The 26,066-nt window shown below is 41.1% G+C and overlaps 3 protein-coding genes and 1 long non-coding RNA gene across 5 annotated transcripts in view; 2 read left to right on the forward strand and 2 right to left on the reverse strand.

The window, feature by feature from the left end:
* Ptp10D (Protein tyrosine phosphatase 10D) overlaps positions 1-7,569 on the reverse strand; it is a 75,690-nt gene extending 68,121 nt beyond the window's left edge. The window contains exons 1-2 of one of the 2 annotated variants that reach the window (XM_064683601.1): positions 7,445-7,569; positions 5,391-5,830 (exon numbers count right to left, since the gene is read on the reverse strand). In XM_064683601.1, the coding sequence (XP_064539671.1) occupies positions 5,391-5,543 (153 nt within the window). In that variant the 5' untranslated portion in view covers positions 5,544-5,830; positions 7,445-7,569. The remainder of the gene's footprint in view (positions 1-5,390; positions 5,831-7,444) is intronic. The other variant, XM_064683602.1, reaches the window with a different exon arrangement.
* Positions 7,570-8,191: 622 nt separating this feature from the next.
* Top3beta (topoisomerase 3-beta) lies at positions 8,192-12,143 on the forward strand. The gene is made up of 5 exons (XM_064683643.1): positions 8,192-8,620; positions 8,728-9,472; positions 9,556-10,606; positions 11,248-11,641; positions 11,706-12,143. Exons 1-5 carry the CDS (start codon positions 8,530-8,532, stop codon positions 11,999-12,001), a joined length of 2,577 nt encoding a protein of 858 aa, XP_064539713.1. The 5' UTR covers positions 8,192-8,529; the 3' UTR covers positions 12,002-12,143.
* A 3,304-nt stretch (positions 12,144-15,447) lies between these two features.
* LOC135429377 (homeobox protein extradenticle-like) lies at positions 15,448-25,284 on the reverse strand. The gene is made up of 6 exons (XM_064683651.1): positions 25,186-25,284; positions 24,871-24,946; positions 23,321-23,658; positions 17,155-17,473; positions 15,813-16,071; positions 15,448-15,745 (listed from the first exon to the last, which is right to left on the reverse strand). The coding sequence occupies exons 3-6, from the start codon at positions 23,577-23,579 to the stop codon at positions 15,458-15,460; spliced, it is 1,125 nt and encodes a 374-aa protein (XP_064539721.1). The 5' UTR covers positions 23,580-23,658; positions 24,871-24,946; positions 25,186-25,284; the 3' UTR covers positions 15,448-15,457.
* On the forward strand, positions 23,782-24,869 carry LOC135429378 (uncharacterized). The gene is made up of 2 exons (XR_010436410.1): positions 23,782-24,514; positions 24,569-24,869. It is a non-coding gene; the product is annotated as an uncharacterized LOC135429378 (long non-coding RNA).
* Positions 25,285-26,066: the final 782 nt, after the last annotated feature.

Raw genomic sequence — 26,066 nt, forward strand, 5'->3', positions numbered from 1 at the left:
TCCGTCTATCTCTCTGTCTTTCTCTCTCTCTTTCTTTCTCTCTCTGTCTATCTCTTTCTCTCTCTCTGTCTTTCTCACTCTTGACTTTCTTTCTCACATTCTCTGATCTCTGCATACTGAGGATTTCTCTCTTATCTCTCTCCCTCTATCTTTCTCTCCATTTCTGATTTTCTCTCTCTCTATCTCTCTCATTTTCTCTTCCTCTCGTTCTCTATCTCGATCCCTCTCTCTTTCCCACTCCTTTTTTATTTCTTTCTCTACAATTTGAGTACTGCCTCTTCTGTCTGTCTACAGAGTCTCTCTCTCTCTCTCCCGCCCTATTCTCTTTTATCTATCTGTCTCTCTGAGAGGCACTTTCTCTTTCTCTCTTTCTCCCTCTCTCTATCTCTCTCGCTCTGATTGTCACACGCATAATTAGCTAAACCGCTGAAGGAATTGCTTAATTTATGCTAATTCGCGTCAAGTTGAATTTAATTTTTAACCATGCGTAACGCATTCGCCGGGTGTCAATTGCATTGCGGGGCAGCATTCAGCCAGTCAGTCAGTCAGTCAGTCAGCCAGGCCAGGGTTGCATTTAATTGAAAAGCTCAGCCCCAGTGTGTGTGCGTGTGTGTGTTTGTGTTTGTGTGTGTGCAAAACAAATTGTAATCAGCGGCATTCGGAGTTTTTCAAGTGGTCTGCAGCAGACTCTGGAACTGGGCGCTGCGTCTGTTTCAGTTGTTTGGTTTTAATATGCCCCGCACCCATTAAAAATCGCTAGGAAGGGTATACTAACATAGAGCAAATCTATGTAACAAAAAATTCCTAACTGTGCTATAAGCAGAACTCGTTCATATCTTGGAATATCTTAAGATTCTTAAGCACAACTCGAGGATTATAAGAGCTGGATATGTCAAATTTGATATGTAGGTTCTTTAGAGTTACATATATACAGATTGAGGACATTTCACTTCTTTAATACCTGCCGAAATTCCTACTCGAAATTGAAAAAGCTCGAGGATTATTAAAGCTAGACGCGAAAAACTTGGTATGTGGGCTCTTGAATAGTATATAAAAGTAAAGAACGTTTCACTTTTCTAATAACTCCCATAAAATCCCCTCTTAATAGTGAAAAAGCTCGAGTATTATAAGGGTTACATACGTCCAATTTTGTTTGTAGGATCTATAGTAGTATATACATATTAAGAACATTTCACTTTCTTAATACCTCCAAAGACTCTCCCCTAAATTGAAGAAAATCTACCATGTAAATGTAGTACCTTGCAATTGGGTGTGTACACACTTTTATATGCCATATTTGCGCAATGAAAATTTCATTATCGAGCTTCGGACTACAAGCACCGAAGTTAAACAAATATGCATTACCCATACTTATAGGGTAGAGGAAGAAGAAGCACGTGGAGAAGAAATCTTGAATGCTTGTAACGTCAGCTCGCCGCTGAGTATAGGGTATCTGGTGGTCGGGACCAGTGTCAAGCAGAACAATGCGTAATTGTTGACTGTTTCTTTGGGCCAACTTGACACGTGCCATTGGACGCAGTGGGCGGGGCCAGGCGGCGGGTGAAGGGGGGCCGCGCGACACGCTCTTATCTGCGACACGCATCTGCGGCCATGGCCTTTGTCTTTTGCGGCCGTGCATTTAATTACGCCGTGCCACGCCCCGAAAAGCCCAAACCAGAGCCGAGCCCAATCGCCAAATACCAATTGCCAAAACCAAAGCCAAAATCCGAAGCCGAAATCCACATTCAAGCCCAAACGCATTTGTTGCTTTTGGCCTCGCTTTTGTCTGTTTAATTGTTTTTTGTACTTTTTTTTGTTTTTTTGTATTGTTTCATTTGTTGTTGTTTTTTTTCAGCTTCAAATTGGGCCGTATTTTGCGCTTAATTTACCAGGCATCCGTTTCAGTCCACATATCCGCAGCTGTATCTGTATCTTCGGCTGTGCCCGTGTATCTGTATCTGTATCTGCATCTGTATCTTCGGCTGTATCTGTATCTTTATCTGCATTGCGCCAGTTTTATCTTTGATTTTTGCGACATTCCTTTTCGTTAACCAGTTTCAGTTCTCTATGGTATTGGATTTCCTTCTCAATGATTTTACTATCGCCGACAACTTCTAGATTCGAGATATGAATCCCCGACAAAAGGTCACGTATCTTTCGGATTCTATTCAATTTGATTCAATTTAAATCTTTTTAATTAGAGCACTAGAAGCAACTGTGCTGCAGTGGGGCGTGCCTGACTGGTAGATACCCTGCACCTTCCGCTTGTTATGCACAAAAATAACAAAATCGATATTTATCGATATAAATGAAAATATGGGGAAATATCGATAAAGCCATAAACTTCTTCTGTATAAAGTTTATATATATATATATAGTATATATATAGTATATATATATATGTTGCATATTTCAAGTCTCTAGCTTCTTAATTAAGGTGTTTTTGTGGGTTTAAAAGGTTTAATAGAATATATATCGCTTATTATCAAGTCTCCAGCTTCTTTATTTAAGAGTTTTTCTGAGCTTATAAGGTTAAAGAGACTATATATTGCATATTTCAAGTCTCTAGCTTCTTTATTTAAGAGTTTTTGTGGATTTTAAGAGAATATATATATTTTATTTCTTGTCTCCAGCTTCTTTATTTAAGAGCTTTTGTGTGTTTATAAGGTTAAAGAGAAAATATATTGCATATTTTAAGTCTCTAGCTTCTTTATTTAAGAGTTTTTAGCTTGGCACGGAAAGTATTCAAAATTTAAGCCACATTTTGAGTTGAATTTGGACACTTTCTCAGAGTGTGGGTTGTTTCTTCTTGAGAATCTATCTAAGCACAACTATCAGCTACGCCTACAGCCGAGAGACAACACAATAATTCGGCCAGTTCGCTGAACCAGACGCGGGTGCAATGTTTTGCAGATGGTTAAAAAAGAATAATTTATATATAATATAAATATATGTATATATATATGTAATATATATATATGGCTTATGTGTGCTTAAGTTCGGGCTGTGTACTAAAAGCGCCGCGCGGCAGACGTGACTTTTGGGCCATGACGCTGGCCACAATGCCAAGCAATGCCAGTTCCCATTCGTTGTATGTGACTAAATGGTAAATATTTGCGTTCATTTATCGAATAGACAAACGACTAAAAAGAAAAACAGCCAACAACAGTTCCAGCGATTGACTACAATGAACCAGATCCGGAACAAACGCAACGGAAGTGATAAAAAACAATGCAAAAACAACCGAAATTTGAATAACTTTCAAAGTGAACCGAATTCAAGGAATCAACACGAACTAGTTCGCCGACTCAGGACCTGATTGACTGACTGACTGACTGACTGACTGACTGACTGACTAACTGACTGACTGATGGACTAACTGACTGACTGATGAACTGACTGACTTATTGACCGATGTACTGACTGATGGACTAACTAACTGACTGATGGACTGACTGACTGATTAACTGACTGAATGACTGATGGACTGACTGATGGACTGACTGATGGACTGACTGATGGACTGTCGGACTAACTAGCTGACTGATGGACTGACTGACTGACCGACTGACTGACTGACTGACTGACTGACTGACTGATGGACTGACCGACTGACTGACTGATTGATGGACTGTCTGACTAACTAGCTGACTGATGGACTGACTGACTGACTGATAAACTCACTGACTGACCGACCGACTGACTGACTGACTGACTGACTAACTGACTGACTGATGGACTAACTGACTGACTGATGAACTGACTGACTGATTGACGGATGTACTGACTGATGGACTAACTAACTGACTGATGGACTGACTGACTGATTAACTGACTGAATGACTGATGGACTGACTGATGGACTGTCGGACTAACTAGTTGACTGACTGACTGACTGAGTCCATCGCTAACCGTAAATCTAAGCACTAAATGCAAAATACTAAACAAAATACTAAACACGCTCGCCCAAAATTTATTAGAACTACGTGACTTTCATTTGCTCGCTCCGAAACAAATAGTCATTAATTTGGTCGTGTGTTTTTTGTTTTATGACTCGAGCTCACAAGTTCTTAATGGGAACATTCCATTTCGAAGCTAATATATCATCTGGTTATTTGCTTTTGGCGTAGTTCTATGCACTTATTGTCATTTAACTAGTATACGAGGAACTCGTAAATTAAGTTAAAAGAAAAATGGCTAAAAACTAGAACAAACATACAAGAATTTATAGCGAAAACACGAATGTCATATGAATTTTTCGATAAAGTTATTTCAATAAATCTAGCAAAAGCGGTTCCAGGGTTGATTAGTTAGCAAAACCACGAACCCAATCTAAAATTGTGACGTTTTTCAACACTGTGAGCCAAACCAACGACAAATTATTTGCTTTCTTTTACTCTTTTCTCAGTTATTTTCGAAGATTTTGGAGAATAAACAAAATTTAGCAATATTTGTGAGGTTATGTTGGGTTCAACAGTTATTTGTGACCATTTGCAGTACTGTAAGAAGAAGATTCTAAGCGGCAAAAGCTCGAAATAAAGCGGTTTTCAAGCGCAGCTTTTATGACGTTGGAGCTTTCAATTGATATGCAGGCATATACATATATACATAATGTTATTAAAACCTCAATCGTTATGCAATCGGCATCACGATCCAGCTATAAATCGATCAGGCCGTGTATCTGTGTGTCTTTTATCTGTATCCGTATCCGAATCTGGCCGAATGCATATTCATTGCTTGACTATTGCCATTTCAGTCGCTCCAATTGGCTGGCGCACTGCTCAAGGTCTCTCGCGATAAGTGTAAAGCAGAGAAGAAGAGAAGAGATCCGTACGACCCGCACGCCACTCGCACCCCCCTCTCCCAACACACACACAAGTAGCATAATAACAAAAACACAGCCAAAAAAAATATATGATGCGAATTAAATGAATTGAATTAACATGGGAAATGCGCGCTCCACTAGAAACAATGGGAGACTGCGGCAACAACAACAACAAGAAGTAGAAGAAGAAGACGGGACCAGCATGAGAACGCAGCAAGTGCAGCTGTGATTTATGCGTCTCTAGTGTGCGTGCTGTTCTTGTTGCCAAACAATGTTGCTAGCGTCTGGATGATGTTGCTAAGGACAGACAGTTAACCCTTGAAAGCACAATTATTTATTTTGCAATGATTTTGCATTAATTAACAAAATCTGATTTTGAATTTGATTACATGGATTATATAATTGTATAGCAATAACAACAATAAACAGCAATAAAAGCGATAGTTGTTATATTAAGTATATGATAATAAGAAACAGCATTTAACGGTTAATGATCGCATGTGAGCATAAGCATGTATATGTGTTAAAATGTGTCTGCATCTAAACAAAAAAGGATGTTGCTTACCTGCGCGCAAAATGCAGCCAAAAATGTGAGGCACCAAAGCCAACAATGTTGCTGAGCTGCTCCTGTTGTTGTTGTTTTTGGCTGTTGCTGGCAATGTTGCCGCTGCCTTTTGAGTCGGATTCTTGTTGTTGCTTTGCTTAGCGTGTACAACATATTGTGGCCGTTTTGTTGCTGTTGCTGCTGTTGTATGTTGCTATCGGAACGTTGATTTTGCAGTTGTTTTTATTATTATTATTATTTTGCTTATTGATTTTTATCTTTTGCGTTTGCTTTTTAACAAATGCACTTTTACTAATTTCTTTTAATTTTCGACATTTTCGTTGAAAGCGTAGTTTTTGTTTTGTGCAAATGCATTGTTTTTTATTTGTTGTAACTTGTTTGTTTTTTACAACTACAACTTAATTGTGGATTTTTGTATTATGAACTTTCCTCACGTCATTCTGCGAGAGAGTCAATTTGAGAGTGTGCGAGAGAGCGAGAGAGTTATGCATTAGCAACGCGTACAAAATTTAGATAAGAGCGCGAGAGCGTTATTTAGGCAGGTAAACACTGGCGCGTGTGTGCCTGTGTGTGTATATATGTGCGTGTGTGAGCGCAGCTTTGAAGCCAAGCTCAGCGCGCAGCTTTTGCTGCCGATCAATAGCGCTCGCTCACTCGCTCTCCCACGCTCGCTCTATCTGGCTCTCTCTTCCACTTTGCATTTTGGCCAGCGGCGCCTGCGCCAATGTTGTTTCTTTTTTTTTTTTTGTTCAGGCCAAGCTTTCGATTTTTCTATATGTATTGCTTTAATTAATAATTATTGCATTAAAATGTTGTCAATTTCCTCAGCGTAGATGACGTCACGATGCAAAACATAAATATGTCCAACCAACAAAAATATGCATAAATGTATTTTAAATGCCAATAAAAAGAAATCAACAACTTTTACAAAAACCTGTTTTTGCTTGTTGTTGTTTGTCCATTAAAGCTGCCTAGGGTCGTTTTGTTGTTGTTGTTGTTGTTGTTGCTGTTTGTTAATAACATTGCCGTATGCAAAAAAGGCCTTCAACTCTGTTGCTGAGCTGCAGCTAAAAGAGAGCGCGAGAGTAAGCTGTAGAAGAAGAAGAAGCAGAGAGTGGGCAAGCCATCAATGATGGCTGAGAGAGGCAGAGAGAGAATGTGAGATCCAAGCGGAGCTTAAGCCATTGTTCTGTCATTTGATAGAACAACAACAACAACAACAACAATAACAACAACGGCAGCTAATCAACTTTAAAGCTTAAGAAACATAGCAGCAACAAAAACAATGCAAAGCTCATAAAACAAGTTTTCATATGAATTTTTTTTCAAGCAAATTTAGGACAAGTTTCTAACAACAATAAACGTAAAAAAAAATTAATAAAAAACATTATTTGTTTGTGCGCAGCAGTTTCCGTAAATGTTTGTCCAATTCATTCACAAACACTGGAGAAATTAAAAAAAAAAAACATTTATATATACATATATGTATATACATTTATACATATTCATATATATATTCAAATAAAACACCGACAACAATAACAACAACAAGACAATTGCAAAACGGCGCCAACAGAGCGCGCCTCGGTGCGTTGTGCATTCGTTTGCTTGAAGGAGTGGGGGAGGAGGGTGGCCTGCGCCAGGAGGCGCAAAAGAAAGCGACGGCATTTGACGCGGCGGCGGCAACAAACAAAAAACAACTGAAAAAACGGTTACTGCTGCCGCCGGTGTTGCCAGTGTTGCGTAGGAGTTGCTGTTGTTGTTGTTGCTGCTGCGACAACACAAAAACAACTCTCAATTTCTGCTTTTACTTTGCTACGCTTTGCTGGGCATTTCTTGGCCAAAAAACAAAAGTGTATATGTGTGTGTGTTTGTGTGTGTAAATATACATATATTAAAGACACGAACTTTTCTTATACAACATTAAAAACTTTTCATAAACATATGTATGTATGTGCTCTTATATATTCATAAATATATGTAGCTACGTTCAAAATGATTTTGCTAACCGTCGCCAAAAAAAAAATACAACAAAAAAACAACAAAAAACGTACACTCAGACGCAGACGCACACACACGTAAAAACACGACGCTAATGACGACGACGGCGACGCGGACAAGCACAGCGGCAACAGAAATCGGACAACGCGCACCTGAACACGCTCACGGCCAAAACTCAACTGAGTAACGGGCTATGTAGCGGTGGCTGCGGCTGCGGCTGCGGCTCTGCCTGCATCTGCAAGTCGGCTGAGCAAGTGTCTGCGTGCGTCTGTGTGTGTTCGCTCCGGTGTTTTTGCGGGTGTATTTGTGTGGGAGACGGCTCCCAGTACTGGGTGGTTGTTTCTGTGCGAGCGCTGCCACCCTTGGCGCGTTATTTCAAATTGCGGAGTGGAAATATTTGCAATTCATCTGGAGTTAAAATAATAATAACTTGAACAGCAAGCAGGTATTTTTTTATGTTTAAAATAATATATGTACTTATTATAGCATATTTGAAGACACCCTAAATCGTAATTCGGCCATAATTCGCAATTTGCAATGCCCTATTTTGAAATTAACTTTGCCTAACAAATATTTAAGTGTTGGAAAATAAAATATATATAAGTGGTGGCATTGTGACATCGATGACTCGCTTAACGATCGATATGAAACACAGCCTACCGGCAGGCATATTCGATGTATCGTTTCAAGAACACAAATGCAGCTATCGATACGCCACTTACATCCCTAATTGCAGTGTTTCTTTATTTTGTACATCACTAACAACAGCTACGGCTACACTAGTTTTTTTTTTGCAAATACATTCTGCATTTTTATATTAATTTACCCAATATATAACGAGTGTATTAAAGTTCATCGCGCCGCTTCAAAGCGTATTGCAATTGAGTGCAATAAGGCGTGGCAATATAAAATAAGAGGCAACATAACAGAAAAAAAAAGACCGGCAGCGGCAGCTTCCACACACTCGCGCACCCACACACACACACACACACGTACACACATACATATGTAGGTTAATCTATGAAAGTGTCGCTAAAAACAAGAATCATCTCCCATTGTGCGTGCGAAGAAGCAGAGAGTGCGAGTGAGAGAGAGAGAGAGGAGAAGTCGGTGTCATCATCATCGACACATTTAGGCCATGAAGAACGTTCTGATGGTGGCCGAGAAGCCCTCGCTGGCTGCCGCCCTGGCCGGCATACTCTCCAACGGACGCTGCACGGCAAAGCGAGGTTAGAAACGAGGTGGTTAACCCGAAAACAACAGTTAATCCAGCCAGGGGCTGTTTACAGGCTAATCCTTAAATATATCCACTCACATATGCATCAATCTTTGACAGGCAACAACGGCTGCTCCACGCACGAGTGGACCGGTCACTTCCGGAACGAGGGCAGCGTTCACTTCCGGATGACATCCGTATGCGGTCATGTGATGTCGCTGGACTTTACCAGCAAATATACCTCATGGGACAAGGTGGATCCGGTGGAGCTCTTCGGCTGCACCACCGAGAAGAAGGAATGCAATCCCAAGCAGCAGATGCGTTCGTTTCTCTCGCACGAGGCTCGCGGCTGCGATTATCTCGTACTGTGGCTCGATTGTGACAAGGAGGGGGAGAACATTTGCTTTGAGGTGATGGACGCAGTGCAGCATGTCATACACAATGTGTACAGCCACAATGTGACATATCGCGCCCACTTCTCGGCCATTACGGACAAGGACATCAAGGGCGCAATGGAAACGTTGGGTCATCCCAACGAGAACGAGGCCAAGTCTGTCGATGCACGCCAGGAGCTCGATTTGCGCATTGGCTGTGCCTTTACGCGCTTCCAAACGAAATTCTTCCAGGGCCGTTACGGCGATCTCGACTCATCCCTCATCTCGTACGGCCCCTGCCAGACGCCGACGCTGGGCTTCTGTGTGAAGCGGCACGATGATATACAGACCTTCAAGCCGGAGACTTTCTGGTATCTGCAATTGTTGGCCGGCCAGCCGGAATATACGCTCGAATGGGCGCGCGGCCGTGTCTTCAAAAAGGACATTGCCATCATGCTGCTGAATCGCGTCAAGGAGCACAAGGAGGCCACGTAAGTGTTGCTCCTTTTTCTTTACAGATCTGTCCCATTCTCATATATCTCTCTCTCTCTCTTTCACTCTCTGCCGCCTGCAGCGTGGAGAGCGTCAGCAGCAAGGAGTCGTTCAAGAGCAAGCCGCAGGCCTTGAACACCGTCGAGCTGATGCGCATCTGCAGCTCCGGCTTGGGCATTGGCCCGTTTCAGGCGATGCAAATCGCCGAACGGCTGTATACGCAGGGCTATATCAGCTATCCGCGCACGGAGACCAATCAGTATCCGGAGAACTTTGATTTGCATGCGGTGCTGCGCGTGCTGCAGCCGTCGGGCGAGTTTGGGGAGGAGGCGCGCGCCATTGCCGGCGATTTTCAGACGCCGCGCAAGGGCAAGGATGCCGGCGATCATCCGCCCATAACGCCCATGAAGCTGGGCCATCGCGGCGAATTCGATCGGGACACCTGGCGCGTATACGAGTTCATTTGCCGGCACTTCATGGGCACCATATCGCGCGATCTGAAGTATCGCACCACAACGGCCAAGCTGCGCGTCGGCCTCGAGTGCTTCACGTGCACGGCTAACGTGCTGCTGGATGCGGGCTTCACCAAGGTGATGACGTGGCAGGCCTTCGGCAAGGACGAGCCGATGCCGCCCTTCGTTCAGGGCACCCAGGTGGCCATCAATGATGTGCGCCTCGCCGAGAGCCAAACCGGACCGCCCGATTATCTAACCGAATCGGAGCTGATCACGCTGATGGAACAGCACGGCATCGGCACAGACGCCTCCATACCGGTGCACATCAACAACATCTGCCAGCGCAACTATGTGCGCATCGAGACCGGACGCAAGCTGATACCCACCACGCTGGGCATTGTCCTGGTGCATGGCTATCAGAAGATCGATCCGGAACTGGTGCTGCCCACCATGCGCTCCGAGGTGGAGCGCATGCTCACCCTCATCGCCAAGGGCTCGGCCGATTTCAACGATGTCCTGCGGCACGCCATCAAAATCTTCAAGCTGAAATTCATGTTCTTCGTACAAAACATCGCCAGCATGGACATGCTCTTCGAGTCTTCCTTCTCGCCTCTCGCCGAATCCGGCAAGGCGCATTCCCGCTGCGGCAAATGTCGCCGATACATGAAGTATATACAGGTGCGATATGGATGAGCAGGTGGAAAATATATATAGACGTAGAATTGGATGTGCATGTAGATTAAGATGTAGACTTGGATATGGATATGGATGTAGATTGAGATGTAGATGTAGATGTAGACTGGGATATGGTTGTAGATTAAGATGTAGATGTAGGCTTGGATATGGATGTAGATTAAGATGTAGATATAGACTTGGATATGGATGTAGATTAAGATGTAGATGAAGAATGGAAATGGATGTAGATTAAGATGTAGACTGGGATATGGTTGTAGATTAAGATGTAGATGTAGATTAAGATGTAGATGTAGATTAAGATGTAAATGTAGATTAAGATGTAGATGTAGATTAAGATGTAGATATAGACTTGGATATGGAGGTAGATTAAGATGTAGATGAAGAATGGAAATGGATGTAGATTAAGATGTAGACTGGGATATGGTTGTAGATTAAGATGTAGATGTAGATTAAGATGTAGATATAGACTTGGATATGGAGGTAGATTAAGATGTAGATTATTGATATAGATAATGGCTGATTATGGGTTAACTTCAAACCATTTTATAGTCGTATTTTAGTTGTGTTAAATTGAAATATGTTGTTGACATAGATTAATCGCCTTGTATTGCTGTCTCTTTCAGACGAAGCCGGCTCGGCTGTACTGCTCGCACTGCGACGAGAACTATACGCTGCCCAATGGCAATGTGAAGGTGTATCGCGAGTTCAAGTGTCCGCTGGATGATTTTGGCCTGTTGGCGTTCTCGACGGGCGTTAAGGGTCGCTCGTTTCCGTTCTGCCCGTACTGTTACAATCATCCGCCGTTCAGGGATATGCCCAAGTTTGGCGGCTGCAACTCCTGCACGCATCCCACCTGCCCGCACTCGCTCAACACGCTGGGCATCTCCGGCTGTGTGGAGTGCGAGACGGGCGTACTTGTCCTGGACAGCACACTGTCGCCCACCTGGAAGCTGGGCTGCAATCGCTGCGATGTGATCATCAATTGCTTCAAGGGTGCCACCAAAATTACAGTCGAAGGTGAGTTCTCAGCTTCTCGCACATCTTTTTCAATTGCTAATCCTTGTCCCCTGCTCTTGCGCAGAGAGCAAGTGCAGCGACTGTGGCGCTCAGCTGGTGAACGTGGTGTACAAATCGGACAAGTCCAAGTTCAAGGATGGCAGCGAGGAGAAAAGCGGCTGCATTTTCTGTTCCACGGAATTCGCCCATCTGGTCGAAAAGCATCGAGCGGTTGCCTCCCGTCAGGTGCGCAGCGGTGCGCCTCGTGGCGGCGGCCCTGCTGTCGCCGGACCGGGCGGTGCCGGCAATGCACGCGGCGGACGGCACGGCGGACGACCGCCCAAGGATAAAATGGCACAATTGGCGGCATATTTCGTTTGATCAAACTGCCACTGGCTTCCAAGCATATCGCTAACGACCAGCTCTAATTCTCTATATATTGCATTTAACTATGTAAGACGTAACGCTAAATTAGTCTAGTCTGCGAGACTTGGCAGTAATAAACGAAATTTGTATAAATTTATTTTGGTTCTAGTTGTTTTTCACCCAACCGACACCATAGGGGTTAAAGTTTGCCCTAAAGCTAAACCTTGCCAACTGACTTAAATAGCCTTCAAATATTGTATTCAACGCCTCGCTGGCTAACTGATTCTTAAAAGCTTTCATTTATATTTATCTAAATAAACGAAATTTGTATAAATTTATTTTGGTTCAAATTCCTTGCACCCAAGCGACAGCATAGGGGTTAACAGTGTTCCCAAGCAAGAACATTGTCAACTGACTTAAATAGCCATCAAATATTGTATTCAACGGTTCGCTAGCTAATTGGTCCTTAAAAGCTGGCATATATATTAATCCAAATAAACGAAATTTGTCTAAAATTGATTTCAGCTACCATTTTCAAAATGGTTTCAATATTATGAAGGCGGCATAAAGAACAAAAAACCGCCACATAAAACAGTGTTGAGAAGCTTGGCTAAACGATATTTTTGCAGCAGCTTGGGCATTAGGATATATCGATATGCTCGATATATCGTGTGCCATCGTTGGCCCTTGACGATAGGCACGCTGCTGAAAATATCGATACTTGGCATATTCATGTTCAAATGGGAAAATAAAATTGCTGCAGCACGCAAGCGCGCAGCCGTTGCTTCCTTTTGGTTCAATTTCTGTGTAAAACTGTTTAAAAGTAGGCAAATTATGTGCAAATAGTAGTCTTTAAAAAATGGGCATCTAATCCTGAGTACCTTATTCCTGGTCGAAATTCATGTAAAAATTGAACCCTCAAATGTCCTATATAGACATACATAGGTCGAAATTTCCCACCTCCATAACTCGGTTAAATCTCATCCGATTTTCATAAACTTTTGCTTTTTATTCATGGTTTGAGCTCTTTAAGAAATGGGCATCTAAATCTGGGTACCTTACTCCTGGTCGAAATTCATGTAAAATTGTACCCTCAAATATATAGACATGGGTCGAAATTTCCCACCTCCATAACTCGGTTAAATCTCATCCGATTTTCATAAACTTTGGCTTTCTGTTCATGGTTTGACCTCTAGATCAATTTGGCATCTAAAATTGGGTACCTTATTCCTGGTCGAAATTCATGTAAAAATTGTACCCTTAACTTTCCTATATAGACACAGGCCAATTAAACTTCTCTATCCCTACTAGGCCAACAAGTAATTATACGACTTCATCAAAAAACTGGACTTAGTAGCAACAAGGCAGCAAAGTTAAGGCTCAACATTAATATCATTCGTCAGCGATGATTTGTATCTGATATGAGTTCGTCTTTTTTGTCCTCCAATGCATCTGTGTGTGTCTCGCATTGGGCGTCTGAGCGTCGAACTAGCAAGCGAGAGGTCGCCGGTTCAAATCAAAATTTCAATTCAATTTCAATTGTATAAACTAATGTAAGTTGCTATTCACCCAAATAAAATGCAAATAAAAAACTTAAAAAAAGCAAACCTGTTTTGTCCTTTTAGATGTCCCAGACAAAATATAATCCCATCATAAAAAAGGCTAATTTTTCTCACATCTATGACACAGTCCATAATTTTATGCTCCACAGACAACATTTGGTTACACTATAGGAAAAAAAAAGAAGCAAATTAAAAATCTTTGATATAAGGCCTCGAATTTTTACCTAAGGTATTTTCTTGTATAACTTTGCTTATAGAGTAGAATCTATAATAAATGAAATCAAAGTAATCTTTTCTTTTTGTTTATTATTATTATAATATAGCATTGTTTGTTTCTTTTGTTTTGTAATTGTTTTAAAATAATTATAGTTATGTAGATTTACGTATATATAAACTGTTTTTTTTTTAACAGCTAGAAATAGTTTTTTTTCTCATTTTACTTTAATTGTTATTACAAAACTTTCTCCATCAAATACTAAGAGAAAGTTTGTCAATTATCAATTTTCTTGCGTTTCTCGTTCTTGTTTCTGTCCACTTTACTCCCGTTCGTACGAACAGAACTTGATAATGAAAACTCGGAAAATGTTTTTTGTTTCTTTTTGTTTTCAGCTTGGCAAATAATTTGTTCGAGTTGTCGAGTTATTGGGATTGGGAAAATCTTGTTTTAAATTTGATTTACATCGTATACATGAATTTCGTTTCTTTTGTTTTAACTTAACTGTTATACGGTGCGTATAACAGTGGCAAGCGCTGCGCTTGCTGGTATACAATTTGTTGGTTAATTGTGCAAATTACAATTTTGTTTCAAAAGAAATTTTTTGCTTTCATTTGTTATTAATTAATTAATTATATGTGGCATGTATGTACAGTGTTGCCAACTGTCGCAATGTTGAAAGTAGCTAAAAATAGCTAAAAACAGCCAAAACAGCTGAATCGGAGCACAAATTGACAATAAACGGCCAAAGAAAATGGCCAAATCTATTTAAACTTTCAGCCCGTTCCGGCTCTCTCAAAATAGCCAAATCTCGCTAGAAAGTAGCTAAATTGGCAATACTGTATGCATTGCACAGTGGGCGACAGTCCATTTGCAGCGGGCAAAAAAAAAAATTAAATTTATTTAATGTCTAATCAATTTGATTTAACTAAAGTATTGAAATAAGAACAATGTCAGTTTGAAGAGCGTGTTCTTTTTGCTTGCAATTTTATATTACACACAATTGCAGTCTCTTCTTTTTTTTTTTTTGAAAAAGATTGAAAAAGTACGTCACATACAAATGTAAGTAAAAAACGCACTGCTTAAAATGACATTTTTTTCATTTCCATTAGCTTATTTGTTTACAAAGATTATACGACTTTTGAATACATTCAATTTGATGCCTGCTCACAAATAGGCTGACGCCCACTGTGCATGTGTATGTGTATATTATGCATGTACAAGTATAGTGTATATGTATACATATGTGTGTGTGTGTGTTTCTTGTTGCTTTAGCTCAACAAAAAATATACAGAGCTGTGCGCTGTGTGTGCGTGTGTGTGTGTGTGTGTGTGTGTGTGTGCGTGTGTTTCTTTTGTTGTTAACACATTTAGTTATTAGTTTTGTGTTTCTTACATTTCGTTTGTTATTAATAATTAAGACATAATCGTATACATAATTGATTGTAGGCTGCACACACACACACACACACACACACACACACACACACACACACACACACACACACACACACACACACAGAGACACAGACACACGCAAACATTCGTCAAGTCGCGCAGTGTTGCATTTTGGCGCTCACACACATTTATCGATACACATTTTCGTACACAAATGTACTCGGTTACAAGGATGATAAAAAAACAAAAAAAAAAATAATAAACTTTCTACTTTTAGCTTTTGCGGCACAGCCTATCCTCAAGGGCTAAGATCCTGATGCAAATTGGGATCGTAGCCGCCCATGGTGTTATCGTAGGGCGGCTGCTGATCGTAGCCGGCGGAGCCCATGGGATAGCCCATCGAGTCCTGTGGCGGTGCGGGCGACATCATCGGCGTGGTTGTGCCACTGGGCGGTCCGGCCATGGAGTAGGGCGAGGCGCCGGCTGCCTTTTTCGCCGCATACAAGTTGGCCTCCTCCTGGGCCTTGCCGATGTTCTTCTTATATCGGATGCGCTTGTTGCCAAACCAGTTGGATACCTGCGACACCTGCAATAAAGTCAACGGTAGGGGTATCGATAGATGTGATCGATTATTGTTATTTATCGATACTAACCGTTATGCCGCACTTGCGCGCCAGCTCCTCCTTGGCCTCTTCGGATGGATACGGATTGCTCAAATGACTGTAAAAATATTCGTTGAGTATTTCGGACGCCTGTTTGCTAAAATTGCGACGCTTCCGGCGCGCATCCAAGAATCTAGAGCGCAATATCATGACCGCCTCGCAGGTCGATTGTTTCAGCTGCATCTGAATCGAGCTGAATTTCTTGTGGATTATCTGCACCATGCGCTCGATTTCTTTGGGTGTGATGGGTCTGCGGAGAAGATGAACATCCAAAAATATATATTAATTCTCCATGCATAAAGCATCGATATATCGATAAGTCACAAGCGCAGGCTACTTCTTGAAGACAATGTTGCCAGATGTTATAGAAATTTATCGAAATTCGTTAATTTCCTTTTTTTTCAAATGTTTAACTAATACAAATTGTAATCTCTTTTGATTGTGACATAAAGATATACGGTTTCGGATATGCTATAAGGAAAATTGTAAAGCTCGTATTTGCTGAGTTTGTTGAATAAATCTTTATCTCATCCATAAAAAAACTCAGAGTTCGACCAAAGGCAATAGGCGGCCTTACATTTGAATGCGACGCAAAATTTTTAGCCTGGCTTTTCATCTGGCTTTTCGCTATTCAAACGACACGCCAGCCAACTGGCTTTTCGCTCTCATGCCTTCAGCAAAGCTGGTCGATGGGTGCTCTGCGTCGTTTCGTTTTCGAAAAAATTGTATCCTCACGATCGACGCAAAGTACTTTTGCTCAATCTATGACATGCATGCTTTATATGAATCATATATTACCCTAGATACTCTTGACAAATATTAAAGGCAAATTAAAAAGTAAAGTCATTAATATTGTCTTTACTTAGACCGAGTCCTTCTACGGAGCTAAATGACGTAGTTTCCCGATGTTTAAAAGCTTTGTAAGACGGAAGAAACTGCGAAATTCCTTTTAGGCAATTTTCCCCTACTAAACGATATTGAATCAAAATAACTTTCAGATACTCTGGATGTGTGCATATTACAGGTGGAACTGCATATAAAATGTGTTGTCTGCAGCTCTTATAATCTTTAAACTAAAAAAATCGATATTTATCGATATTATATGGAAGCTTGTTCTGTACATATTCAAGCATATATATTTTAGCTAGTAGATTAGATCAACTTCTCTCATTCTTCTGATCAAGAATATGTTTTATTTCCTGCTGTCACTTTCGTTAAGCCAACCATTCGTTAAGTTTGCTTTCACAAACAGCGCATCTTTCGATAACTTTCAATTGACCGTCTGGCACCGTCTCTCTCTCTCTCTCTCTCTCTCTGCCTCTTGCTCTCTCACCTGGTGCGACTCTGCTCGCGCAGCAGATTCATGACATGCGTGGTAAACTCATTGCAGGCCTGCTCGTATTTCTCCAGCTCCTGGTGATAGATCTGTCGGATTTGCGCCAGCTTGGCGCGATAATCCGAATGCTCGATGGCATTGTCGGCGCCGTCGATGGACAGCGAGCCGCCTTGGCTGGCGGCCGCTGCTGAGGCGGCAGCGGCGCCGCCGCCGCCCTTTTCGGGCCCAGCCACGCCCTCGGCAATGAGCATGTTGTCCAGGCGCATCAGTTGCGGATCTGGCGGCTCCTCCTCCTGCGTGTTGCGAATGGAAAGCACTGGAAAAGAGCGAAATCAAACGGAAAATACAATCAGCAAAATCAAAAAATTACAAAATGGCGCCGGCGTTGCCACCCTACTACCAAGCGTTGCCCCATCCAACACTTATTGCATTGTCTGTGCGCTGAGAAAGCTTAACGGGCTGAGCGAAAAGTACGTATCCAATTGTATTTTGCGTCCAAGTGACATAAAGGATAACAAGCGCAAAGTTTTCTCGACCGGGTTGCCATATTGTCCAGGGAAATGCGTGTTGTTCTTTTGCATTTTCTTTTCGTTCTGGCTATGCATGAATTCGATTTTGCTTGAAACCTTTCGCAGATGCAAACAATTGTCTCCTACTTCAGCCCTCCCCCCTCCATAGTCTGCTTCTGCTTCTTCTTCTTCTGCTCATCAGCACTGCCAGAGCGTCCCGAACAATATTCCTGCCGGAGGGGGGGGGGGGGCAGCAGCAGGGAATTGTGCGAGGGGAATATTTGTTGTTCTTCCTCTTCTATGTATTATGCAAACGTTGCCAGCGAAAACAATTGCCCGGCACGGGATAAGCATCAGCACAAGACAAGTCCTGAAATCGCACCCCCCCCCCCCCTCGCTTACCCCTACCCCTACCACTCTCCCTCTACACCCATCCCACAGCTTAGCCAAAATGCAAGTTAAAAAACCTTTCGAGATGTCGCAGCTTACAACAGACTTCAATTTCAGACTGCGCAAATTCTCACAAGCTTTAAATTAAAGTTTTAAATGAATGATTGTTAGGTAGAAGCACAGCTTTGTCGGTCTGAGAGCTTCAGGGGAGCTTTAAGATTAAGGCGAGTGAAGATTTAAAGCTTTAGTGAAGCTTTAAGATTAAGGCGAGCCTAAGTAAAGCTACATAGCTTTAAGATTAAGGCGAGCTTAAGTAAAGCTTTAGAGCTTTAGAAGAGCTTTAAGACTTTAAGCGAGCGAAGGTTTATAGCTTCAGAAAAGCTTTCAATTTGAGCGAGCGTAAGTCTTGCTTTCGAGCTTCAGAGAAGCCTAAAGAATTAATTGAGCTTCAGTGTCGGGTTAGAGCTTCGAAGGATCTTTAAGAATAAATCAAGCCAAGGTAAAGATTAAGAGCTTCGAAGGAGCTTTAAGAGTTTAGCAAGCTTAATGATTAGAGCTTTAGCGGAGATTAAAGATTAAAGTGAGCTTACTTAAGGCTGTAGAGGTTCAGAGCTAAGTTTCGGGTTAGAGCTTCAGATAAGCTTAAGGATTTATGCGAGCTTAAGTAAAGCTTTAAGGCTTCAGAGGAGCTTAAGTAATGGTTTAGAGCTCCATAGAAGCATTTTAGATATAAGCGACCTAACGTAAAGCTTTAGAGCTTCTGAGCTAAGTTTCCGGTTAGAGCTTCAGAGGAACTTTAAGCTTTAGGCAAGCTAATGTGAAGGTTTAGAGCTTCTGACGAACTGTTCGATTTAAGCAATCTTAAGTCTTAAAGCTTCATGGGAGCTTTAAGATATAATGCTCAAGAGCTAGAAAAAGTTACGAAATTTGGTGTGGTAATAAAATGACGTTGTTCAACTCTAAAATCTGCAAACAATCTTTTTCAACACTGCGAACTCAGAAAACATAAGACAAGGAGCTATGGTATATGAAAATAGCTCATGTATATCTAGAGACAGGTTGAGATATATATCGCATAACGATTTTGTTATGTGTATTATTATTGTTTTTTCTAGAAACACATTCAGATTCTATACCGAGAACTGAATGTAGAGTAAAGTAAAGCTATTCCAAGTCTTACATGAGTTTAACTTTAATTTTACTTTCACATTATTTGTGCAGTATGCTCAGGTCTATATTAACCAAGTAAGTCTTCAGGTTAGTCGCCTCTTAAATTTCAAGCCGCTTCCAGCATCAATCCTTACAAATTACAACGCTTTTGAGGCAGCTGAAGCAGTTGAGGATTGGGATTGGGGATGCCTGTTAACATTTGCGTGTCAAATGAAGCATTTAACAGCAGCCAGACAAATTGTAAATAGGCACATGGATATTCGAAACACAGCCGCTATCTAATAAAGACCCCGCCCGGGGCCATTTCAGAGGGGATCCCAATGGCATTTACAGCTCGTAAATTTGAATGGGCCAAGAGGAGAGAAACGTGAGAAGGAGGCGTCCACCGCCTGCCTTTTGTTAAGGGCTTTGAACGGGTTTTTGAGAGAAAGCGTAAATTCCGTTTGCTTAGATTCAGATAATTTCACAGTTTTCTGGAATGCTTCGCTCTGCTTCCACTTTACAAAAACACTTCGAACAGTTCCATAATTATACCCTGAACGCATTTAAAATGGGTATACAGGGTATAATGTATTTGTGCAAATGTATGTAACAGGCAGAGGGAAGCATCTCCCATAAAGTATATATATTCTTTATCAGCATCATCAGCCGAGTCGATCTAGCCATGTCCGTCTGTCCGTCCGTCCGTTCGTCTGTCTGTCCGTCCGTATGTATGAACGCAAGGATCTCAGAGCCTATAAGAGTTAGAGACTTGAAATTTTAGCTGTAGGTCCTCCTAGTGGCCGACTTTGTTTCCGATAATCGATAACTGGCCCCGTTTCCAAGTAATCGATAAAAATCGATATCGAAATCCTGTTTTTTGAGCAATTTCGGCAAATAATATGAGCTAGAGTCACCAAACGTGAAATGTAGCTTCTAGAATAGTATATATATATCTCAAGTATCTTTCATTTTATACCTATCGCCTGTTGGAAGAAGAGGGCACTGGGTATCCCCTAGTCGGGAGCGCCCGACTAGAACCTCTTACTTGTTAAATTAGTTGCTAGTTAAGTTACCTATGCGAACTCGACTCACAATTAAACTATCTGCATGAAACTTGGTAAAGATGCTTCTTTCAGATGCAGAAAGTACATAAAATGGAACTGGCTGGGTCGGATCTCTAGATCATATTGCTACCTATATGAACTCAGCTCTTGGCATAGCTGTCTCAGTGTAATTTGGTGCAGACGCTTCATGGTGCAAAAGAAAGTGAATAAAGCGATACTGCTTGGCTGAGATATCTAGATAAATCGATCTTAATGATAACTGATGGAGACGCTTCTTTTTGCAGCAGAGTTTTCATAGCTGGTTTATGATATAAGAACTCGACTCTTGCTTTAACAATTTCATTGATTTATATCCCTTTCTGCCAGGGTATTCCATCTTAGGTTTATTTATACTTTTTGCCAAACACCCAACCCGCAACCCTTTCCACCAATCATAGCCCACCCCCCCCCCCTCCACCTTCTCGTTGGCCCACTTAATTTTGTCTTCTTGGCAAGTTTTATGCGTGTTTAAATTGTCGGTACAATGGGCTCTGGAAGTGTTATCGGTTTGCGCACACGTATAGATAAAATATAAAATAAATGCAAATATCTATATGTAACATATGTGTATATAAAGATATATATACATATATATATACATATATATACAATGTACTTTCATAAGCCTCAAGTGGCTTTAGTTCACCTTGTGCAACGGCTCTCTGGCAATTGACCGGAATCTAGGGCCGCATTAGATAGTTTGTAATGTCCACAGACAACGCCCCCCCCCCCCCCCCCCTCAAATTCCCACACACCCCCCCCCCCCCCCCCCCTTGCAATCGTGTCTGCTGTGTTAGTCAGCCGGATCGGAACCCAAATAATAACAACAAGAAATTACTTTCCCAAGTACCATCAGGCAATGAAATTAGCAAAAAAAAAAAACAAATTGAAAACACATTTTTATACCCTGTAGTTAAGTAAAAGCGGGTGTATAGAGCGGTTAAAATATATAATATATATCAACTATCTAGCTGACCTATCGTCTATTTAGACATGTTCTTTTTCAAGACTTAGCGCTTCGTTATATCTGAGAGTCCACGTAAGTTCGTTGATGTCAGAGATTTTAAGATTTTAGCTTCTCTTAATTCCGAATAATATTGAAGAGGTTATCTACTCTGAAAACTTTGCAAGTAGTTGTAGGCCCAAATAACATATATAGTCGATTTTATCTCAGTCTCTCTCTCTCTCTCTCTCCTTGTTTATCTCTTTCCCTATATAGACATCTCTCTCTCTCTTTCTCTTTGTGCCTATATATACATATATCTCCCTCTCTATCTCTCTATTTCTATTTCTATCTCTATCTCAATATCTCTATATCTATCTCTAAATATATCTACCACTCTCTTTCTCTATATATATCTCCCTCTCTATATCTCCATATATATCTCTCTCTCTCTCTCCATTTCTATCTCTAGAAATATATATCTCTCTCTCTCCTTCTCTCTCTCTCTCTATTTCTACCCCTATCTAAATATCTCTCTCTATCTCTATCTCGCTATCCCCATCTTAATCTCCATTTCTATCTCTAACTCTCTCTCCATTTCAATCTCTCTCTCTCCTATTATCCTGATGAATCTTGTGCTAAACTAAGAAATCTTCCTTTCAAATGGAAACCAGAGCTAATACAATACAAGAGACAATATTATGCATATATGTATCTCCCGCACACCATAATTCCCATGTTTCTGAACCTGCCCCATAGTGAAATTTCGAAAGAAACAGCATCGGGAAAGCACGTTCAAAGCGAAGCAAATGTGTTTCATGGCTTTTAGTTGCCCAAACAGGCAATCTCACAGCGGTGGGCATTTCAGGGGGCTTCCTTTAAGGTTGCGGAGGGAGAGGGGGGGGGGGGGGGACAATAAATGGGTGGTCTCATGTAGCTGGGGGATGGCAAGAGATGGGAAACGGGGACAGAGGAGAGGAGAGGAGAGGAGAGGAGAGGAGAGGAAAGGAAATAAGGCAATGACAGCGTCGGAGTCATTTAAAGCATCTGGCCCGCAATCAAAACACGCTGTTATTGCCCATTTCGTGTCGCTGCGTGGGCGTAGAAAAGTGAAGGAAAAACGAGAGGCAAAAAAAATGAAATGAAATAAAAGAAAACTCGATTTGAAATTCTCTACAAGGTGCGTGCAAGGATAATAATAACGTGTGCAGGCATTTAAAGAGCTTGCGACGGGAATACCCATACTGAATGTTAACTGACTTCTTTCAAGATTTTCCTGTTCCTCGCAGAGAAGTGACTCAGTCATAAAGAGCCTCGATTCGAATCTAAGCTTATAACATTGTCTAAGCTGAGTTCAAATTTGTTTTGATATACTTTATAATAACATTAGGGGCTTTCCCAACGAAACGCTCGCTTTGGCAGACATTTTCTTTAAGAAAAATCCTACAAAAATGTTACTCATGACTTCAAGAAAACTTAAAACGGTCCAAAACTGAAATTTGGCCATTGTTTTGAATCCAAATGGAATTGTTTGCAAATTTTCATCTGGTTTCAACACATATAAAAATGAAGCAAAGTAATATATAATCTATGTTCTCTTCTGTAATAGGACAAATAGTTTAGAATAGATGACTTTATACGAGGTAGAGAAGAATCCCAGCAGAATACTCTATAATGCTTGTTATAATCATCACAGATGACCCTGAACGGTTCATGCATAGTTAGTTGAACAAAATTGAAGCGATAAAGTTATATAATTACGATTCTATTAAATATGTTTATTTGTGAACAGCATCAAAAGACGAATCAAGGCCAAGTTCGTCTCTCAGTTTTAATAGAAAGCTTGTCTTGAAACTGGGAACTTTTTGCAGAGGACATGACAAAAAGGTCGATCGGATCATACCACTATAATCCATATATTCTCTTTAATATTATTTTTTTATTGAGTTATTTCAATCAAACTGCATTGACGAGCTCCTTTAAACTCATATTCCATGGAAGGAGCTTCGACGTGCCGTAGATAGTTCTTCTTATTATTTATGTTTCTAGCTGGATTTTGCACTCACCGGTTTTCTCCTTGATCTCGCATAGAACGGAGAACAGCGCCGGCTTCATGCGGTGACAGTTGAGTGTGTGCTTCCTGGCCTGGGCCTCGTCCAGGGATTGCTCCGAAATGCTCATGATCTGTTGCAGTATTTCGCCGATATCCTTTTGCTTGCGCACCTCGTTCTCATTGCCAGCATTTTGGCCATCATCCTGGCCGGGCAGGCCGTAGCCCTGGGGCGCCATCATGCCGCCAGCGTGGGCCATCATGCGATCCTCCATGTCGCGATGTTGTCTCTGTCTGTCTCTGGCAGTGGCAACAGCCACAACAACAATAACAACAAAACTCTCAGCTCACGCACTGCAATAATAATATGAAGAACAACAATAAAGAAACGCGCATCCAACTTGGGCCTTGGGACGTGTTGCAACAGGCAAAAAAATATATATTTAAAAAAAAAACAATTATAAACAGCACTAAAATTAATTTTCTGTATTTTTTATCTAGTATTTTATGCGCGCGACGTCCGCACGCAACGGCAACGCGTTAAGAACTGACGGCTGCTTGTCGCTCGCTTCGGCTGCTGCAGCCTGTTGTTACCGAAAGGATCGATAATTGTATTGTGCGCAATTGGCATCGATAGTCGATGTTATCGCTGCAGCTTAGTATGCAGCTTTTTGAGAAGTGATTTACATGACGTAAAATAGGAAAACGGCAAGGACACAAATATATATATTTTATAATAGTGAAATTATATTTATACGATTTCAGCGCTGTTCCATATTTGCGACAAATTGGAAGGTGTTCCTTTTAAATTAACAGCTTATCAAACAGATGGAGTGTTATTCCTGCAGTGTTGCCAACTATCATTTCAAAAAAAGTATCCCATATCGATGCTAGCTGAATCTCGGCTCTGCGAGTTGCCAATTCGCGCTTAGAAAACAAATTGGCAATAAACAGGCTTGAGATGCAATTAAATCGCAATTTAACTAAAAAATAGTTGAATTGGCAACGCTACATCTTGCAAGAGCTTCGATATCTCACTGATAAATGCCGCATGCAGCTCTGTTTATATGCAAAGTGCGTGCGTGTGCGTGAGCGTGTGCATACGTGTGGGTGGTTGACGATGGACAGCGGGCGGCTGACACACGCCAGGGGCACGGGTAAGGGTAAAATACCTGCGCACCGTACCAAACACAACAATAACGCTGCATATGTGAGTGCATTCACATCTGGGCAAAATCTTGAAGTTAATTACTTTTTGTTAAAGTGGCCGGGGCCATAAAAATGAAAGATAACCGTAATTATGTCTGCACAGTAGCCAAAAACAACGGGAGAAAGCAGCGCTGACCTTCAGGGCCGGAATATGCACACGCACACACACACACGCATAGACTAGTGTGCATGCGGACAAAGCGCGTCAAAGGCTCGCAAAAATAAAAACAACAAAGCATATATGGAAACACACACACACTTGCGAATCAGAACCGCTTTTTATAAATCATTACTGCAGTGTTGTGCACATATTATTGTGTATATTTTTTTACATATAATAAACAATTGTTAACTTACACTGCACGTCACTTAACGCTTTAAATTACGTTAAGGTACTTTGCGTTTTTCTCTTTTTTTGTTTTTTTCTCGCCAACTGCAATTAAAATTGAAAAAAAACGAATGCACTTGCTATAAATATTTTTGGCGTATAGCGGAGAGCACTCGGTATTCGTTTCAATGTGCTGCTTCCTCTTCTTTTCATACGCAGCAGCAAAAAGTCGCCACTTTTTTCATTGTACAAAACACTTTTCTTCCTTTTGGCCAAATTTGTTTAATAATGCTTTTTAAGCTTCATAATTGCACTCTTGTGTAATGAATACAACGTTCGCTTACGTATACTTGTTTTGTTGACATTAATATATGCACAATAAATCTGTAAAAATTATTTTACACCAAAAAAAAAAAATCTGCTGCTGACAAAAAAATGTATCTTATATGTGATTTAACAGGGTTGATATATCGATCAATTCAAACGTTATCGTTGCGCATTTCGCGTTGCTCACTTTAGCGTTTGCGTTACTCAGCTGACGTTTACGTTTTCTATGTTAAATTGATCGTGTTATTTTACATTACATCAGGTATATACGCAGAATATGGCGCACAATTTGTAAAAGTGAACTTTGTAAATTCTCTTTTTATTATAAATGCTCTATTTCTTCGATTAAGTTAACATAAGCAAATAACGTCTGAATGAGTTGGGGGTGGTGTCTATTCCAATTAGTTTTTTTACATGGATTCCATTTCCGACAGAGGAGCTTAACTATGCCCGGGGCTTTTTAGCCCGTCAGAGATTTGCATTTACTGGGTCGAAACTAAAAACATTGCTCAAAACTTCTTTAACCCGCATTTGCCACTCAGGATGGTTGGATTTGGTTGTGAGCAGAATACTGCTCGCACACATTTTAAATATATACATATCCTGCGCCAAATCAAAAGTTCGATATTTATAATAACTCGCCATCGATAATTAGCAGCTCCCATTTGTTCATCTCGAAGCGATAGCGATAGTTCCAAACTATTGGTATTCATCGTCAAGCGTTGTCGTTGATGCACGACATTCGGCAATCATGCTCCCCTTATGCTATTGACAACTTTTAAATGATATGAAAAAAACCAAAACAATAAAGTTACTCTTTGCTAGCAGAAAATCTTATTTTGGCGTTCTTCAGTGGTAAAACGAACAACTATCCTATCGATATTTAACCAACCGATGA

The sequence above is a fragment of the Drosophila montana genome, unplaced genomic scaffold, assembly GCF_035044405.1.
Source record: "Drosophila montana isolate Dmon_TW-CO22-7 unplaced genomic scaffold, ASM3504440v1 contig_2666_1, whole genome shotgun sequence".
NCBI lineage: Eukaryota > Metazoa > Arthropoda > Insecta > Diptera > Drosophilidae > Drosophila > Drosophila montana.